General features: G+C 36.8%; 1 protein-coding gene across 1 annotated transcript; it reads right to left on the bottom strand.

Moving 5' to 3' along the window:
• LOC144359840 (uncharacterized) lies at positions 1-9,301 on the bottom strand. The gene is made up of 2 exons (XM_078012777.2): positions 9,286-9,301; positions 1-1,178 (listed from the first exon to the last, which is right to left on the bottom strand). The coding sequence occupies exon 2, from the start codon at positions 1,162-1,164 to the stop codon at positions 1-3; it is 1,164 nt and encodes a 387-aa protein (XP_077868903.1). The 5' UTR covers positions 1,165-1,178; positions 9,286-9,301.
• Positions 9,302-15,618: the final 6,317 nt, after the last annotated feature.

The raw sequence follows: 15,618 nt of genomic DNA, 5'->3' as shown, positions 1-15,618 counted from the left end.
TCATGACTTGTACTTAACATAGTTTTGTTTTTGTTCTTCGTATATCTTCTTTGCATCTTCATATAATTTCAAATCCCATTTGTTTCTTTTACGTAATTCACTCAATTCATAGTCAGTAAGTTTTTTATTATGAGCATTAGCATTCACATGAACCAATTTCGTTTTCTGATTTATACCAAACATATGTGCAAGCATTTCTTGAGAAGTTTTAAAGTCTTCAGTCAGTCCAATGAACGCCATTTTGGTTTCTAAATTTCTCTTAGCCACGAGATAGTGTTTTTCTCCGATGATAGGTATTTTACTGGCATCGGATAATGACACAGATCCACAACAATCTTCAAAAGTGTCATCAATTACTGGGAAATCGCCAAATTGTAATAGTCTTACCATGTAATTGCTCATATCTTGTAGACGAATACGTTTCGTTCGTTTTAAGTAATGTGTTAGTGACGATGATTTCATCAAATATTTCTTACAGACAACGTGCTTGGATCCACAGTGTGTCTTCTTGAGATAATAATAACTTGAAATAAGCCTAGCTATTGGCTCACGAAACCATGTGACATATGCTACAGGCCTGTTGGGGTACAAATAATTATGAATCCCATAAGAGCGCTTTGAGTAATACAATGTTTGCAAGGCATTACTTTTCGACTTAACTGCTTCTTTGAAAAAATCAATACAATGAGACAGAGCAACTTTACGTATCCTTCCAGCATTCGGTTTGAATTGGAACAGAATATTTTCAACAGAAGTGCCACCAGCTTTAGGTAGATGGACGAATACAATATTAGCCTCACGATACTCACAATCGTTCACAGCATAACTGGCAGTTTTATTCAGATAGAAGTTTGGAAGAGGCTCTCTGCCAGCATCAGAAGAACTGTAGTACATGCGTAGTGCGTCGTTGATGCGACTACAAGTATTACTACCGAGAACTAGTGCTTCTAATATTGCCTTACAATCTACAGTAGCATTTTTATTGGCCAAGTTAAATACAGGTTGTACAGGATCGCTAATTTTGCAGGATTTTTTTAATCTAACATTGTCATAGTTTGAAGTCGTTATCTGGTATTTTCCTTGCCAATATGAGTAATATAGAGCAACTGCCAATATCGAACATATGCATATGCACAGGAACGATCGTCGAAAATTTCTATTCATTATCTCTGTGTTACCTGCAAAGCAAATGAAAAGCATTGTGAAATAAAAGCGTGATCCTAATTTGAACAAATTACTTAATATCTACAACAATTGTTTTTATTTGAGATTGCTATACCTCATGACCATGACAGCCAATCAGATTACCGTATTAGAGGTTAACATTTTTGTATGTTAAGTTCTTGCCATAATTGTATGTTAACCTCCATCCGGGTACCTTCCTCCTCAATTTACCTGATTTATGCCGATAACTTGTCAGGGGAGCACGACACGCGACAATATTCATGAACTGGTTGGTTTGCCAGGTTTACGTTCACTATATTACTATCTTAATAGAGAGAAAAACTAGGATTTTATAGCGATTTCGCGTGATTTTTAGTCAAGCTTGTCGTGCGTTCGCCAGAGCGTTCAGCTACGCTCTTTGAGACATTCGATCTGCGATTGCGTAGTTCGTCAACCTAAATAATCTGAGAGTCATGGGCGTTGCTGTGTGACGGCATCGTTTTGATTGATTTTGTTACGTATTTTGCGTGTTTTGACAGTATATTGTCATATTTTGTACAGTGTATTTGTTGAAAGAGAATGGTGTTGATATAAACCTATACTCAAGCAGTGTGCAGCTCCGAGTGCAGCTCGTTTCAGTGTTCTACATGTAATGCGAACTGAAACGCAATGTAGCGTATAGCTGTGTACAGGATGGCGCCGGATGTTGTTGCAAAAATCCATTCTCCGTCGGGCTGAAGCTATTGAAATTAAGTTTATCAAAACTACCATGAAAGTAAAAAGGCGTCCATGATAAAACTTAATCACTGCTCTTGAACTCTTTCAACTTGTATATTTGTGTTCATACATGCATTTAGATCTACAAGCGTGAACTGAAGTTTGCCATGATTGAGTGCCACAATTTCTGTTTTTAGATTTATTCGGTATAATACTCAGAGCCCATTGTCAACCTCGGCTTCGACTCGATTGACAATGAGCTCCTCGGGTCGCTAAAAATGTATGTCTACCTCTGTTGGGGTGTACATTGGTATATTATACAGAAGAAATGCAACGTACTGAGAAAGCCATTGAGTACCTTCCATATGTTTGTTGGAAAAGACACTGATCTTAAGGTGGCATCCATAGGGCAGGCCATCATGCAGTCCACGAGTTATAGTGACTCCACTACAAATAGGAACTTGCTGTCCAAATGCATCGCCAGTTTGGCTCACGATTTCTCATTGATTTTCTCCATAGTCATGGGTTTTGTTCATTATATGCAGAGGTACAGAAGTTTGAACGTAGTGCCACCTTGCACCAAGCAACTGACAATCCTGGTTTTATACATGTAGCTGATAATGTTGACCATAATGTCCATACCATTGACGGGCTAAACACGTTTCATGGTATGGGCATAATACACCAGGGATAATGTGGAACAACACCCGGAAATCACAGGAAATCCAACATAATGCGCCCACAAGTAGCAATGTGAGGAATATTGTTCTCAGACTGAGTGGTCTGCATGTGCAAATGAGTTTTCTGGGTTGCATTGGAAATTTGATGAGTGGATCTGGACTTAAGGAACTATTGGAGACAATTTATGCCGAGAATGCTGTTGGATATGTGTTGAGTGGCAAGTGGCAAGGAAGCAGCATTATATGCATTGCTTTTGTCATTACCAAGAAGATACCAGTGCTAGTGAATTATCAGATATACCCGAACATGAAGATTCCAGTAATGCAAATCAGTCACAAAAAGAAGATACAACGAATTAGTTGAAATAAGCAGGGACCATCCTAGAGAGGCTGCTTGCACACGAGACAGAGATAGAATCGGTTTGTTCGAATGAAGGTACTAACTCTAATACAGGAAAAAATCAACCAATTCAAAAAAACAATCGCTTCCCTTAGAACATCCAAGTTATGGCTACAGTACATAGAGATGATTGAAATACTCCAGCAGTTCATAAAAGCTGAAAGAACTGGTAACTGGTCTCTCCATCTAAAAGCTTTTTCAGACATGCTTCCATACTTTGTCAAATCTACCAGAAAGTAATGCTGATGTATTTCAATCATTCCTGAATGGATACCATGTGGTTAGGCGGACAGACTGGGCAGGTATATCGACTGATCTTGCAATTGAACAAGTGTTGATGTGGAGTGTGAAAACAAGTGGTGGGCTGACAAGAGGCATGTCAGAAATACAACATACCGTTTGGCTACTATCAACACCTGTATGTGCAGAAGTCAACCGTGCAATGCAAGAGTTCACTGGTGTTTCTTACATCACAAGTGAGCAACACAAAGAGAGTGCAAAGACCAGGCAAATTAGAGATCATAATGACCTAATGGAGTTGGTACAGTTTCTTCGTGCAAGGAATCCATTCACGAACAACTCTTCTCTATGTAGTATAGTTACTGGAGTTGTTGCTGATGACACAGTAAATGTCGTCTATTGGTGCCGAATTAATAAAGTCTATGATTGGAAAAATTGAAGGTCATTTTTCATTCACTAAAAAAGAACAGGCTGTGTGAAAACATCGTTAAAGCTTGATGCAGATGAGTACAAGTTGATCCCCAGTTGTTATTTCAAAGACTTGTTTCCATTGCAAGGGGGATTGTATCAATAGACGAGTTGTCCAGTCTTTTCACCTATGAGCTGTGTATTCATCCACCAGCATTGTTTGCTCCTGATGGACTGATGCGGGAAGCAAACAAGCCAGCTTTAGCCGAAGCAGTCTGGAAATGCGTTGGTCCCATTACTAGTGACATGTCCATTGAGGTTAAGTATGTTATTGATGGAGGTTTACTTTTACAGAGAATTCCATGGCCACGAGGACTAACATATAAGGGCATTTGCAAACTTTACCTTGATTACATTGACCGCAAAGATGGTAAAGAATCAACAGTTATTTTTATGGCTATCCAGATAGACCATCAACAAAAGACACAACTCATCTTTGGCGTTCAATAGGGAAAATGTCTACTGGTGTTTAGTTTGATTCTGACATGGTTATGAATAATGAAGAAACAACAGTTCCTTGCAAATGCAGCAAATAAGCAGCGGCTCATTAATATCCTGGGAACTGAACTGGAAGTAAAGGGAATCGAGATTCGAAATGCTGAAGAAGATGTAGATGTCCTTATAGTGATGACAGCTGTAGACTCTGCTGTCAATGCACCAATGGTAGTTGTAGGTGAGGACACGGACTTGTTAGTGTTGATGATCTACCATTTCAACTTAAATAGTCACAAACTGTATTTAAAACCAGAGGCACTGCGAAATACAAACAACAAAGTCAATGTGTGGGACATAAAACATACCACTTGTTTGCAAAAACATATTATTTATACATGCTGTCTTGGGCTGTGACACCGCATCCAGGATATATGGCTTAGGAAAAGGGTCTTCTTTGAAAAAATTCCAAACCAACAAGCAGTTTCAATGTCATGCTTCAGTGTTAGACCAAGATAATGCTTCCTAATACGACATTGTGGAGTCAGGAGAAAGCTTTGGTTCCTTTATATGATGGCAAGTTCCATGAAACATTGGATTCACTCAGAATGGGAAAATTCTTTCAGAAAGTTGCTACAGGCGTTACATGTGTAGGGCCTGAGAATATTTCACCAACATCTGCAGCTGTAGTTTACCATAGTCAACGGGTATACCACCAGGTTATGATGTGATAGGGCAAACTCATGTTAATCCAGAAGAATGGGGCTGGAAAGTGAAGAAGGGAAAATTGCTTGTTATCTTAACTGACAAGCCTTATGCACCTGACAAATTACTAAAAGTTATCAGATGTAAATGTAAAGCAGACTGTCGAACGACAAGTTAGACATGTAGAAAACATGGACTAAATGCTCTCCCATATGTGATGAATGTAGAGGTGTAAGCTGATGATCAACTATATTATTATAAACTTAATAAAATGGCTTAATATTTCCATTATATGGGCAATATCAATACCTGAGAAATTTCTTTTTTTTCTTCTTTTTTTTTTTAAAAAAAAGATTAAAAAAAAACGGTTCACTAAACAGACCCGATAATTACAGGAGAATATCTCTACTAAGTATATTTAGCAAAATATTCACGTCTATTCTAAACCGACGTCTCGGGTTCTGGTCGGAGGCCTTCGGAAAGATTGACGAATCACAGGCTGGTTTGGCGGTTATTCAACTTTTGATAGTATCTTCATTTAACAGTGCGTTATTCAAAAATATCTGTCTAAAAAACGTGGAAAATTTTACTGTGTATTTGTCAAATTTTCCAAGGCCTTCGACACGGTTGAACGCCAACGATTGTGGTATATTCTGCTGAGGGGTGGTGTTACACGTAAAATGTTCAAAATGCTTTATGCTATGTACAAAGATGTCAAGTCGTGCGTGCGCACGTCTATTACTAGTTCTACTGAGTATTTTAACTGCCCAACCGGTGAGCGTCAGGGTTGTATGCTTAGCCCCTTTTTGTTTTCCTTTTTTATAAATGAATTGACACACGAGTTACATTCTGGGGTTCAGAGGGGCATACAACTTTCACCTGATTTGGTTGAAATTATGTGCTTGCTTTTTGCAGATGATGTCGCTTTATTTTCTGACACTGTCATTGGCTTACAGCGACACTTTAACACATTGAGTTCTTATTGTAATAAGTGGAAACTAATTGTAAATTTATCTAAAACTAAAGTGATTGTATTCAAAGCTGGGGATAAACTTTCAACAAATGAGAAATGGACTTACGATGGGGAACAAATCGAAGTGGTGCCATATTATAAATATTTAGATGTTATTTTTTCAAACCGACTTTCTTGGTCTGAAGCAACAAAAATATTATCACAACAGGCAAAGAAGACATTTTTCAATATTACCAGTGTTACAAGTATGCTATTCTTTGATGTATTTTTTTAAAATGTTTGACACTATGGTGTTACCAATATTAACTTATGGTTTCGAGGTATGGGGCTTTGAAAATCATTTATGTTTGGAACGTGTACAATCTCTAGCCTGTCGTTATTTTTTGGGTATCTCCTGCAATGCTCCAAATGTTGCAGATTTTCTATTTATTTTCACACAGCATTAAAATGCATTAGGTATTGGACAAAATTATTAAAAATGCCAGAAACCCATTACCCAAAGAAATGCTACCTTATGTTATATAATATTGAAATATCCAATCTTAGTCATGTTAAACAAATATTATTTTTATGTAATTTAGATGATGTTTGGGAATCACAAACAATAACGTAAATGTGTTTTTACGCATTTTTAAGGAAAAAAATGAAACAAGTTCTATATACCGATTGGTTCAGCCAAGTATGTACTTTTTTTTAGAGAAACTGACATTTTATAGGGAATTTAAATTTTCTTTGGAACCTGAAAAGTATTTATTTTGTGTGAAAGTGCATTCTCATGTTCAATTGTTAGCTTGACTCCGTTGTTCATGCCACTATCTTCGTATTGAGACAGATAGAAAATAATAATGTTGATAGGAGTGAACGCATTTGCTTGCTTTGTAACAGTAACAACATTGAAAATTAATACCATTTTTTTACTTATTTGTTCCTTTTTTGTTAATTTAAGAATAAAATATATTCCTGCTAACTTTTGTAATCCCCCAACAGTCAGTAAATATTACAAATTAATGGGTACAAAAATACAGATCTTCTTCAAAGACTGGGAGCCTTTACTTTTCACGCAATGAAATTGCGAAAAGAGCTACAAGTATTGTCAATTGTTTAAAAATTGTAATTTTATTTTCAAATATAAATAATGTATGTCGATATTATGGGCCGATGGCCTTCTATTATAAATAAAGACCATATATATATAATTAACTTTCTCTTTGTACGATTTTGGTAGACTTTTGATATGTTGTTTATATATGTCAATTGTTGCTTAATCTGCAAGGAAACTTTCTGTTGCAATTTTGTCCGGGTTGACCTAAAATCAAATTAGATTGACTGGACTACTAGCTTTCAAAAGACATCGGCTTTACAAGGTTGACAGACTTCTGATGTCAGCAATGACGTCATCATATATATGACGTCATCATGCATGTTGAAGTGATCTGTTACAGATGCACATTTATATATTACATTCATTGTTTTTAAAATATTGTTGCTATACAGTAATACATTTCAATGATAATTAGAGGTTATTAGAAATTATTGCATCTGTGGTAGGTAAAAATCAGTGCTAAAAACAATAAATAGTCAACATGCTCTAAAAAAAATTGCCCAACGGTTTAGGTCTTGGGGTTTTTTTGGTCATTCTCAATGACCCTAGCCAACGTTTGAAACAAAATTCGCTAATGTACTATTTTATTCCTGGTCAACCCCTAAATCCACTAGACTACAAGAGCAGTGATTGAAATTCTATTAAGTTTATCACGGACGCCTTTTTACTGTCATGGTAGTTTTGATAAACTTAATTTCAACAGCTTCAGTTTGACGAAGAATTGATTTTTGTAACAACATCCGGCGCCATCCTGTGCACAGCTATACGCTAAATTGCGTTTCAGTTCGCATTACATGTAGAACACTGAAACGAGCTGCACTCGGAGCTGCACACTGCTTGAGTATAGGTTTATGTCAACACCATTCTCTTTCAACAAATACACTGTACATAATGTGTCAATATACTGTCAAACTAATAACACACAAAATACGTAACAAAATCAAACAAAACTATTCCGTCACACAGCATAGCCCCCTCCCCTTTCACATTAAGTGGGTAAGGGTGTGAAGCCCAACTCTCGTAAACCATACTCACTTCTAAACCATCTTTTTTTCTATTTATACGTGACTCGCTTCTAAACATAAGTGTTTTCAGCGAAAAACACCCAGCTCACAACTTTCGCAACCAGTGAGCGCATCCGGGCGACGCATTTTATTCAGCCTTTTCCAGTATATGGCTTTGAATATAAAGACATGTGAAAAAGTAAATAAATAAAATAAAAACATTGATAAATGACCACCCATTTCTAAACAAAAAAAACGTGAAATGACACCCCGGTCGGGTGGCACATACCCGTATTGCACATCTATGGAAGTAGCCCCCCCCCCCTTCCCGGGCAAAGCCAACGACTCTCAGATTATTTAGGTTGACGAACTACGCAATCGCAGATCGAATGTCTCAAAGCGCGTAGCTGAGCGCGCTGGCCAACGCACGACAAGCTTGACTAAAAATCACGCGAATTCGCTACAAAATCCTAGTTTTTCTCTCTATTAAGATAGTCATATAGTGAACGTAAACCTGGCAAACCAATCAGTTCACGAATATTGCCGAGTATCGTGCTCCACTGACAAGTTATCGACATAAATCAGGTAAATTGAGAAGGAAGGTACCCGGGTAGAGGTTGACGTACAATTATGCCATGAGGTTAACATACAAAAATGTTAACCTCTAGTTAACACAATAAGCGGTTCAAAGCCTGCTGCCAAAGAAATGTACCACCATTAATGGTATAGCCGCAGTGCGGGAAGCAGGAGAATATGTGAACTGGCATGGTTTAAAACAGATGTATTCGTGTAAAAAGACGTGAATCAGTGAATATTTCATTGAAAAGAGGCACACGCAAAGGGTGTTGAGTGCGATTTGTTACTAAAGCATGCACTATTTATCCCATGTTAGTACTATTACTGTTTTCCTAACAGCTAAACTAAAAAATAATTACCAGTCATCACCAACAAATGTTATATCATTTCTTAAACCTTGCATCTTTGCTACTCTCTATAAAGCTCACAATAATGCGGTTACCTAACACAAACAAGATTTGATCGGTACCTTACTACATCTATAAGAGCAAAGTTGGTTAACAAAATGCTGCTCATACACTAACCAAATTGGACTCGCAACTTATTCGACCTCAAGCTAATGATTGCTCACGATGGCAATTGTTGTTCTTCTCATGAGGCAGTCAGCTTATATATTAAAGGGCGGCAGTCGTGCCGCGTCCTGCTCGATAAGGGACTCATAGCGACGTATACAACGCGTATGAAATACATTGTTTATTTACATGAAATTCAAACACACACTGCGCGACGACTATCGCAAGGTAACACTAGCTTTTGAAAGCAGACAGGTTCACTCCTAGATCGACGGCTCAGTGCCGCACATAACAATTCCCACTATGACTTACCTGTAACCAGTACCGGTGAACAATAATAGAAAACACTGTATAAATAGAATATATGTTGGTCTATAAATAACATCAATACAATCTCCCAGAGGACACTATATTAAGAATCATATGCCAATGCTGAAACACTTGCAGCGTGACCACAGAAGCTCCAATTCACACTACCTGAATTTTCACAATGATATTAAAATTCGAAATATTTGATGTCTGATATCGCAATACTATTGTTTATACAAACTGTGCAGTACCAGCTCAGTATGCAATGCAATAATTCCGGTGAAAATATCACAACAAGCAAACATGTCTTCATTGGTTGCAATGTTTTCTTACTAGTGGGTTTCCGGTTTGTGCTGGAAATTGTATTTAAACGACATACTCGAGTAAATGTGTGCTAATAGAAATAATACAAATATACGGGAATTACATTAATCTGGTTGAGAGACCACATATTACAAAATGGAGTTTACCTTTACAAAAAGTGCAGTCCACCATACGTATGAATAGTTGTATATGCATTGTAAGTTTTAACCTTGTGTGTGTGTGTGTTTGTTGTTTTACTTACCTTATATGCAGGCGAAACGAGAAAATAATAATACCTATTTAGTTTAGTAAAACATCCATATGTTGATGATAGGTTTGTTATTCTGGGTCAAAAATAGATTATAAGCTGATATGACGTATTGATATTATAAAACATAGCTGGGTCTTTGTATGCAATGAATATAGTTCATCGATTACATATTCCGAGTTTCATCAGTTAAATGCCCCGGTAATGTATCTCGGGAACGAGTTGGTCCGGCAAGTAGTTTATTTGTCTTTACTTAAGACATATATACCGGTAATATCACCCAATAAATTGGTCAGTATAGAAACTACATCGCGCTTCGAATCCGGTGCTGGTCGATGTCATCCAATGAGTTATGCATACAGGCTGTTTGTACAGTTATGCCCCTCGTTGTCACGTAACCTGATTGTCATGGCCGCGTTTGAGCGTTTGATACCGGATATAACGCTACACTATTGGTACATTGTTTTAAAACACAGGAGTGCGAGTGCAATTCGAGACTGTGATGATCACAGTCAGCTGGCGCACACGTGATAATGAAATAAATACGATATTTACTATATGGAGGCCGCCATCTTCAATGCAGTATAAAACTAAATAAGAGACAAGTTGTGAAACGCGTTTTTCAGATTCTTAAAAATCTGGACAAAAATACCAATCTTTCACAAAAATACGATCCGTTGCGGTTATATTAAGCCAACAGATAACAAAATTCGGCAGAATTCGGCGTTTCTGTGAGGAAAAATCCCTTGCATACGAACACCCAATTACGCGAAGATCCTAGAACATTTTCCTGGGGTATTTGAAACCAAAAATTGTCATTCCAGCTCAGCAGCCAATCAGCGACGGGCTTACAGTTTACGGTTTCAAATACCCCGGGAAAGTGTTCTAGGTTCTTTTAATTTTCAGCTGAAAGCGGTCCTACTAATTACTGCCCGGGACGAAATGGGACTGCCAGGGACCGATATTCAACTATTCAAGACATGACATCGACTGATTTTTGAATACTTTATATTATCTACTTTTTATTACCTCCACTACCAGTGTTCATATGATCATGCTTTTTATTTTGGCTACTTGCGCACTGACCGGAGATCTCCAGCGGCGACATTGTTACACTGTATCAACGTAATACCAACGCAACTTTGAATAAAATGTAAATGCTGCGTTCAATCTAGAAAATACTATTGCAAAACGACTAGAAATAATGAACAGCAGAATACGTCCTAGTAAAAAAATATAGTAAAGTGACTACTAAAAACTGGATGAGGCCCTGTTTTTGAGCGGAGCGGATCGGCAACCTGACGACTGGCTTTTTTTGTTGTTGGTGACCTTCACGGTCCTTGGTATTTTAATATATCTTTATAATAGTGTACAAGTGAGTATTTTTGCTCCGGGCAGTCCCATTTCGTCCCGGGCAGTAATTAGTAGGACCCACTGAAAGTAAAGTAGCCGGGGTCCGAGAACCGTAGTTCGCTGAACTGCGCGTCAGATCACGTGACCCAGCTAGGCGTGATTGACCGCAGATACAGACAACCCGCCATTTTGCAATAAGCATAAAAATGCGATTCCGGAAGTTCCTAAATGCGCATGTGTTTTGACATGAGATCAGGTGATCCTGAAGCAGACGCTCGACTGGACGTACGTCCATGCGGTGATTATACAGCCAAAACAAAGTCAGCTTGGACGTTCAGTTGTGAGACATGACAAAATAAACAAAGCCAGTGATACATTTCGAGAATAAAAACAACAAAATAAACACAATCGAAGACGCCGACCACGCGCGCTGGAAATGAATAGAACGCATTGCGGCAAGGAGTCTCACCTGCCTCTTTTACTCACGGAAACGCACACGCACGTGTTATTTCTGTATATTTCGGCTAAGAAAAAAACACCGGAAGGGACAAGTTTAAATCATGTTTGTATTAACGTAACATGAAAGCAACGGTGAATATAAGTTTATCAATCATCAAACTAAATATTCGATGTTACATACATGAAGCGAACTGCGGCGGTTATGTGGCTAAGACGAAGGACACGCGACAGAACAATAATTTCTACAACTGCATGGAGAATTGCGTATTATTAGTTGTTATCAGACATATCCTTGTCCAGGATTTTTTGAACAATGTCTCACATTTCCGAAAAAATATATTCGAATACTAGTTTGGGGCATAGACCTTAGAATATCTATTAAGGTCTATCAATCAATCAAATATTTTATTTTACCTAATAATGTACACTTGTAGTTTACAAAACAAGAATCAATTATAAATAGGTAAAATAGGAACCAGAAATAGCCGTTGGCTAATCTAGTCTGATTCCTCAAAAAACAAAATGAATTACACTATCTTTGAGGGTGATTTATAATAACCTGAACCTGTAAGTGAAGCTAATAATAATATTAATAATAATAATAATAATAATAATAATAATAATAATAATAATTATTATTATTATTATTATTATTCAATTAATTTTTCTTTCATTTTTAACTTTAATAATTTCCTTGAGGTAATGTCTTATATTCTGTGATAGCTGGTTCCATAGCTTGGGGCCAGTATTTTTAATAGAACGTTGACCTACATTAATACGGTACTTTGGAATTATTAAATTTCCTTTGGTTTGAAACCTAGTATGATAAGTTTTGGGTACATGCTGAAAGAGTTGGGATATAGAATTAGGAAAATGTCCGTTAATACTATCAAAAACGAAAAGGGCTAATTGGAACTGGTGTTGTTTGTATATATCAAGTATATTACAGCTGTTAAACAATGGGAGAGTATGTGAAAATGGAGGTGAACCAGAAATAGTACGTACAATTCGTTTTTTAATAATTAGTATTGGATGTAAATGAGTTTTATAGGCATTTCCCCAGGTTTCTAACATATATGAAATATGTGGCAAAATAAATGAGTTATACAATAATAATAGAGTTGGCCTTGGAACAATTTTTCTTAATTTATATATGATACCTGCTTTGACACTCATTTTGCTCATCACATGATCAATATGTTTTTTCCAATTTAACTTGTGGTCCAGCAGCACACCAACATATTTAGTACACTTTACCTCACTAAGGCTTTGGTTTCTAATTGTCAAACTCCCAAAAGTCACTACCTTTGTGTTTTACCTCTGAATAGTATATATTCAGTTTTGTTAGTATTTATTGTCAGTTTATTGCAGTCGCACCAGTCAACTATTTGATTTAACTTTTCATTAACATAGTGTAGATTAATACTGTTCCCAGAACGAAATGTATGAAATAGACTGGTGTCGTCTGCAAACAGACGGATGTCAAAGTACGTGGATGATAATGCTATATCATTAACATAAAGAAGAAACAAAGTAGGACCAAGTACAGACTCTTGCGGAACAGCGCATATTATTGGAAGCGAGTCTGATGTTACACCATTCACACTTACATGTTGTTCCCTTTTTTGTAAATAGCTCTCGATCAAGTCCAAATGTAGGCCTCGAATACCATATCCAGCTAATTTTCTGAGTAAAATTGAGTGATTAACACTTATTTGATCATAACCAACTGCCTTCTTTTTATCTAACCCTCTCAATATATCTGACACTTCATGAGCTGTGGTACCACGCAAGAAAAATGAATTTGTCACATGTGCATTGTAAATGTCGAATGTACGTGGTGAGATTTCGTTTGCAAGGTTCGCCCCAACTCTGGTAAAAAAGTTATTGAACCCATTCACAATTGCATCTTGGTCATGTAGTGTAGTCGTAACGTTGCTACCGGGGTAATGGACATCAATGTGGTCCGGTAATTTTGTTTTGGAATGTCCTCTTCCTAATATTTCATTTATTATTTTCCAGGTTTTATCGGTTTTCCCAATATATACAACAAACTGTTCTGAATAGGAATTACGTTTCGCATCTCTTAGAACATTTGTCACATAATTTCTATAGCGTTTATTTTTAGCCACGCTGTCCGCATTATAATTACATCTAACCATTTTTGAAAACAATTCATGTTTTTTATTTATTGTCCTTTTTAACTCTATAGTTAACCAGGGATTTTGGGGGATAGTGTGGGAACCAATTTGTTTGGTAATGAGAGGGGCATGTTTGTTACAAATATTCAAAAAAGTGCCAGAGAATGCGTCATATACATTATCAACATCGTTACTATTATACACATCGGACCAGTTCTGACTTTCAAGTTCATTTTTAAATTTGATTATATCAAGTTTGGAGTAGTCACGAAATGATATTATACCAGTTTCCGGAAAATACGTTTCTAAGTCTTGGAAAATTCCAAATATTGGTAGGTGATCGGATATTTACACCTCTATTGTCCCTGTACTGACAAAGTTTGAATGAATATTTGTGAATAAATGGTCAATTACACTACGAGAGTTAGTTGTTATGCGTGTGGGTACATTAATAGTTTGTTTAAAGTTGTAGCATGATAATGTGTGACAAAGTTTTCTAACATGACTAGAGTCTAAATTGTTTAAATTTATATTCAAATCATCAACTAAGACACATTCGGAATTAATTGGTAAATTATGTAACACTGTATGCTCTAAACTGTCCAAAAACTCAACATTTGTGTTTGGTTTTCTGTAGATTATGACAATTACCAGCGACTTATTCCAACCAACATTAACATTTACCCACAATGTTTCAGCGTGTTTTACCTCGACATCAATCAAATTATAATTTAAAGAGGTGTGGATATAGGCTCCAACTCCACCACCCCTTTGATTTGTTCTGCTTTTTGTTTCTAATGAGTAAGTATATAGATTGAACATATCTTTATTTTTGACTTGCCATATTTCAGAATGTGCAATGACTTTAAATTTGAAGGGAATTGTATCATAAAATAATTTTAATTCATCAAAGTTTTTAGTACGCGATCTTATGTTGACATGAGTGATGGAAAACGCACCTTTCGGAATGTTTCCAGTGAGTTGAAAAAATGCATTGTAGGAACAAGTGTTGCAGCTGTCAAAATGTGTGTCAAATTCCTCACTATTTGAATCCATAATCATCATTGAAATTTACAGCTTGAGAAAGAACTGATAATAAATGTAGTAGTAATAACGAATTACCATACAGTATGCAATTACAATATAGAAATTGGAATGAAATAAACTTTAGAACATAGCATTGTGACATACCCATTATTACATTTCACGTTCCTGGAGTTATTTCTCATGATGTTCAATTAATGAATTTTTTCGATATCCCGCTCAGTGTGGATTATGATGGACATTGCAGTGTTATCCTTTTTTTACATATATGCGCCCATTATAAGTCAAGAGATACTGATAGTGTGATTCCTTTCTTGCGCGGTTAACCCTTGATAACAGCTGACATGACGATGGTGTTAAGTTTTCATTCACAAATATGTAGTTTGAACGACGGTATCCGATATCTTTTGTTGTAATGTCTCGTAGTTTGCGACGATTTTCATAAATAACATTGCGTTTTTTCCTGGCTGCAAAGCGAACAATAATTGATCTCGGATGCGTAGGTTGGTTGGTTGAGGTGTCTTTTTTACCAATGTGACGTCAATGTCGGCTGGTGTTATGGTCGGGTCTATTTTGCGAAATACAGATAACGCAATTTGCTCCGTTATCCTCCTCACCATTCTCACTTTCTGGAATTCCATTGATTTCTAGGTTAATTCGACGGGTGTATTGATCTTGATCGCGAAGCTCCTTTTCTAATACACCAACTCTGTCACGTAATTGGATGTTCTCTCGCGCCAGGTTTGTGTTTCTCCATTCTTTTTCTCA

This window comes from Saccoglossus kowalevskii, chromosome 19 (genome assembly GCF_978046115.1).
Source record: "Saccoglossus kowalevskii chromosome 19, keSacKowa6.1, whole genome shotgun sequence".
NCBI lineage: Eukaryota > Metazoa > Hemichordata > Enteropneusta > Harrimaniidae > Saccoglossus > Saccoglossus kowalevskii.
The sequence above is the reverse complement of the archived record's forward strand: the minus strand, read 5'-3'. Positions and strand labels throughout refer to the sequence as shown.